Here is a 5,655-nt window from a genome sequence, read left to right as displayed (position 1 = left end):
TCGTACCCCTTAATAGCCAAACTTATCAAATTCTGCAGTAACTTCCTCTCTCCTACCCAGATTTCACAGTTTACATATATTTTGCTAGTAACCAAACACTAGTCCCCCGTAGGCGTACTTACTTCCAGTTCGTAGGGCAGGTTTACAGGGGTTATATTAATTTCACACATAATTGCAGGGTTAACAAAGGAATGGGTGGCACCGGGGTCTATCAAAATCCTAGTTAGACGGTGGAAGACAGGAATCGTACCTTCCACCACATCCGCCGAATCAGGGACAGGACGTTGCTCGATAGAGTACACTCAGGCAGGCACCTTCGGTTTCGTCACTTCCACCTTTGATTGCGCTGAAGTCGCCTTAGAAGATTGTGTGATCCCTCTCGCCTCTCAGGGTTGAACTGGACAGCTGGCTATCTGGTGCTCCGTGCTCCCACAGCGTAAGCACTTCTTCTCCTTTCTCCAGCAGTTATCCTCCGTGTGGTTCGGCTTCCCACAGAACCCACACGGGCCACGAGAAACAGTGGCGGAGCTCCCTTGTGAGGCACTCCTCTGTTGGCCTCGTCCCTTCTGGCCACCTCTTGGCGGAGTCCCTCTTGCCGTACCAGGAACTCGTCCTCGTCCAGCTCCACGGCCAAATTTGGGAGGGGTACTCTTATCCCCCTGTGTAGAACTACCTCCGAAAAACCCACGTTTCCTCACTTGAAAATTCCGAACTTGAAGCCTTGCGTTCTCGGCTCGCAAAGCCTTATCCACCACATCACTGAAAGTGTTAATCTGGGTCACGGCTAAATCCTTTTGGATTTCCACATTTAGCCCCTGAATGAAACGTCGTACCCTTCTTTGTTCAGTCATAATAAGTTCAGGGGCAAACTTGGCTAATCGGGTAAACTGGCTTTCGTATTCAGCCACGGATTGGGTGCCCTGGCGAAATCGGATGAACTCATCCTCCTTCTTTTCTTGGATCAAGGGCAGAAAGTACTTGGCGTTAAATTCTCTTACAAAGTTCACCCACGTTCTGGGTGTCTGCTCTCTCTCCCACTTGGTTCGAATAACATTCCACCAAGAGCGAGCGGCCCCTTCTAATTGGAAGACCGCAAAAGTAATCTGCCTCTCTTCGGAGTTATGTAAGGCCGCAAAGATGTCCACCATCTTCTCCAACCATCTTTCAGCCACATCGGGATCGGGCCCTCCAAGAAACTTTGGTGGGGAGAACTTTTGGAACCTTTCAAGAGCTCGATCCTCACTTTCTACGTGATTCCCAGGGTTTTCGGGATTCCCGACAGGTGGGTTAGGGTTGTGGCCCTGTTGTTGCACCACATGGGCCAGCAAGTCGGTCATTTGCTGCATAGCGGCAGCTATCTGGATATTTGGATCTACCCTAGGTTCAGGGTTTGGTCCAGTCGAGGTTTCCGCAGTGCCTTTATCAGAAGGTTGCCTATTTCCACGTCCACGGCCTCGTCCACTACGAGTGCCCTTCATGGTTCAAGTCACTCTAAGGTCGAGACACGTAATAACAATTAAAGAACCATACGGGCATAAACTTATAAACATCGGTAAATAATCAAAATAACGCACAAGACATATAAACACATAGAACATTCATACACAGATGTTGCAAGCAGTCATACAAAAGCAGTCGGTCAAGGACATACAAAAGAAATCCCATGAAACAAAAGGGGTCCTCCAAAAGATTATATACAAAGTTAGGCCAAAACAACTAACTAAGCGCTTTTCCTAACTATTCCCTTCGTGGGATCAAAAGTGGTTCAAAAGAGCTCTAGCCTAGCTCCCTACGGAGGCCACAGACTCTCCGCACTGGCTAGAACTAGGGGTACTCCCTTCGCCAGGTGTACTACTACTAGGAGCCATTACTTGCGCATTGGCGCCAATCACACCTTGGATTAGCGCCCCGCACTCGTTAATAATGCCTCCGGAACGGTCTCTAACCTCCCGGACGACATTAGTAAGGCGGGTGTTCACCACCTACAACTGTTCCCTCAAAGCATTCGATCGCTCCTGCTCCATAACTATGTCTCCTTGGAGCTCTCCAATCCGGTCAGCCTGCATCCTTAGGACGCCCCTCAGTCTAAGCGCCTCAGTGTGATCCCTCGCGGCGGCACTCCTAAGTCTCCTCCGCTCGTCTAGCACCGCCAAGACTACATGGTCAGTATAAGAGTAATACTGGCAACGCCTGCAGCGGCGGGTCCGGCTGGCAGTGTACCAAAGCCGGATCGGACCTCCCGGCCTCTACTGATAATCAATAACTCGTGGCCGCCTCTGAGGTGGCTCACCTCCACCTTGTCCACTCATACCGGCCATAACCTACAAAGATAACAAAAGGGTTCTTATCTTAGACAACGTAAGCATAATCACACCTAACAGTACCTTAACACTTCCCTCACAGGTCCTGAGGAACAAAATTTCAAACTTGCCTATGTCACTTCTAACCTGGCTCTGATACCAACTGCGACAGCCCCACCTTCCCCTAGGGCGTACCAAAGGGGTTAGCGGATTGCCTGCCCAACTCTCGCCAGGACTACTAAGACGGTCGTATATAATCTAAAATGTTTCGAAAAATATTAGCGCGCTCAAGCGATTTAAAACCCGCAAAATGGGAAACAAAAATTGAAATCGCAAATGAATAGTGACCGCCACGTCACTGTTCAACCAGAATCAAATCAAATGTAGATGTCACCATACACCTCAGAGAAACATTCCCAAACCAAATAGGATACATGAACAGGGTTTAACAGTGTTATACACATACGTTTGTAATTTACAAATCAAAAGGAAGATATTTAGATCAAAGTACATTTAGGGTTTTTCCAACCATCGAGGAGCTTTACAAAAGAATATATTCAAACTATATGAAAACTAGCTCAACTCATGCTTCAAAACAATATAGTCCCCCAACAGTTATTCATATCCCTGTAAGGAAACAAAGCAATGAGGGTGAGCTTAAGCTCATGAGGTACCAACAAGACACACCAGTAAACACCTTTTATCACATAATGATCCCAAAACTCATAAACAAAACAAGTCAATAAAAGGATACAATTGGCTCTAAAGAGCCACTTTCCACTTGCCGCACTTGATCTCGAACCCGTTGACACTTCGTCAACCTTTAAAGAGAAGAACATCCTGTAGATCCCCACTTTACTCCGTATCCCTTCCACCGATCACCCCCTTACCGGGCCCGAACACCTCACAGTAACAGAGAGGGTAATACTCGAGTATACCATAAGGTCGAGGAGTTAACACTCCACCCGACTGCAGTGAACCCAAGGTCCCTTATCGATTCGCCCAAGCCCTTGCCGGCTCGATTCGATTAAAGACCAATGGGGTATGAGCTCAGATAGCACAGTTAAGTTGTCGGGCAAAGCCCTCAGCCATGTCAAATCACACATGTAGACAATTTCACATTTGACAGTAACGATAATACAGATAAGAGATCGAGAGCGATAAAGTACACTCTCGTCTCATTCAAGCCATTCAAGTTCACATAATAAGTATACACAATCATTTAAGCATTAGACCATATAATGGTACACTCACCAAGGTAAGTAAGCAAATTCACAAGTTAGCTTCAGGCGTAGGCGTCGGATCACGGGCACGACCTATACAACAAGAATATCCCAATTAAGACTGGAATACGAGTCAAAGCAAATCCACACACTACCAAAAATAAGACCCAATAGAATGTCTAAGTGCATAACCGAGCTCGGGACATGTGCGGAAATGAAGTTTAAGTTGAAAAGCAAAAGACAGTTTTGACGTTACTTAGCGGAACGGTCACAACTGGAGCTACACTTATCGGTTTGGGGTGCAAGTTACACCATTTTGAAGCTAAGAGAAAGGACTACAATGTTGAAGAAGGCCACTCAGTCCAGTTTGCAATGTATCTAGGTCAAATTTACCAAAACAATCCCAAATTTTCCAGTTCGCATCTTACTGTGAAATTCAACGAGCAGTCCTGATTCATTCAACTATATCTCAGCACATACGACTCCAATTCAAGTGATTCCAAAGCCATCTGAAAGCTAAGATACCAGGCTATAATTCTTATGAAGACATTGACAACCAAATTGTGAGAACCCATAATTGCCCTAATAATTTTCCTAGGATTTTTCCCCTTTAATTGCATGTTTTCTGCATTTTCTGGCCTAGGAATATTATCTTGGTGGATTTTATGAGTAATTATAGTTTTTAGATGATTTTTCTAGCATTGGGTAGTTTTTGAAAAATTACGGATCGATTATGGACGTGGGCCCCACTAGTGTAAAAAGTTCAGAAAAATTCGGCCAATAAGGTTAAGTTTCGGATACTGTGTAAAATTTATCGGGTGTTAAGAGATAAGTAGAGGAGTGTGAGGTGATTGATGTGAGAGGTGACCAAAGGATAGAAATGCATTTACTAGTGTGCCAAGTGTCATTTTTCCATTGGGTGGACTTTATGACTTACTATTCATGTTTTTGACCTTTTGACTAAGTGGTTAAATATCTAAAAATTACCTCAAAAATTCATTATTTTCACTCCTTGGTGGCCGACTTCCTCAAGCTCAAGAAGGAAGAGAATTGCTTCAAATTTCAAGCTTTCATTTAGCTCAATCTTCCAAACCAATTGCATCAACTAGTTTCTACTCCATAAAAGCTTTCCATTAGGTGCTAGTGAGTTGCTTAGTGAAGTTGTTTGGAGGAGCTAAGGTGGTCTACCACTTCCTCTCTCTTGTTTACTTGGTAAGTAGTGATTGACTATCCTCTTACACCTAATGATGTTGAATTTATGCCTAATGGTGGCTATTGTGTTAGAAATTGTGGTTTATTTCTTGGTTTGAAGTGATTTGGTTAAGTTTTTATTTTTTTGAGGAATTTTCTGGTTTTATGTGATCTTGATTGTGTGGTTGTTTTTGATGGTTGGTAATAAGGGGCTATGGCTCTAGTAGGTGCATATGATAGGAAATTGCAATCAATTTTGGGTTTGGATTGAAATGAGAAAAGTTAGGGTTGATAACCCCCAATTCTGTTCGGTTTTGGATCATAGGGTTAGAGGCCGAATTGGACTTTTCTCAAAACATGAAAGTTGTAGGTATTGATGATTTTGAAGTGACTACAAAATTTCAGGGCATTTGGAGTAGTGTAGAGTGAGTTATGCCGTTTTTACTGTTGCTGTTCTGGGTGATCAGAATGTGCGAAATGTGATTGTAATCGTCTGTTTTGACTGGAATTGGTTTGGATTTTGTTGTTGGTGTCTTCTGATGAAATGTAGCTTGATGTCTTAGCTATCATATGCCTTTGGAATCAATGCATTTGGACCTGTATAGACTGAATTGGACTGATTACAGTTTTGTGTGATTTGGGAACCAGCAATTACGGTTCTGGGTTGGTTTTCTGTATTTTTGACCTAGTTGTGCTAGGATTTGGACTGAGTGGCCTTCTACATTGTTGTAGCCCTGTCTCTTAGCTTCGCGATGGTGGGTCTTACACTCTCATCCGATGAGCGTAGCGCATTTTGTGCCATTACCGCATTTGGAAGCCAAAACCTGTTTTTGTTGTTGGGACAAATGAGTTCCATTTCTTGATTTTCTGGTTTGCTTATATACTTATATATGCATATGAAACCCTATTGGGGTTGTGTTGGGCTTGGCTTTATGACTCAT

General features: G+C 44.0%; 1 protein-coding gene across 1 annotated transcript; it reads right to left on the bottom strand.

Moving 5' to 3' along the window:
• Positions 1 to 386: 386 nt before the first annotated feature.
• Positions 387 to 1,148, bottom strand: LOC113768991. Its single transcript, XM_027313487.1, has one exon. It carries the CDS (start codon positions 1,146 to 1,148, stop codon positions 387 to 389), a length of 762 nt encoding a protein of 253 aa, XP_027169288.1.
• Between the last annotated feature and the right edge of the window lie 4,507 nt (positions 1,149 to 5,655).

This window comes from Coffea eugenioides, chromosome 1 (genome assembly GCF_003713205.1).
Source record: "Coffea eugenioides isolate CCC68of chromosome 1, Ceug_1.0, whole genome shotgun sequence".
Taxonomy (NCBI): Eukaryota; Viridiplantae; Streptophyta; class Magnoliopsida; order Gentianales; family Rubiaceae; genus Coffea; species Coffea eugenioides.
This window is presented reverse-complemented; position numbering and strand designations above follow the sequence as displayed.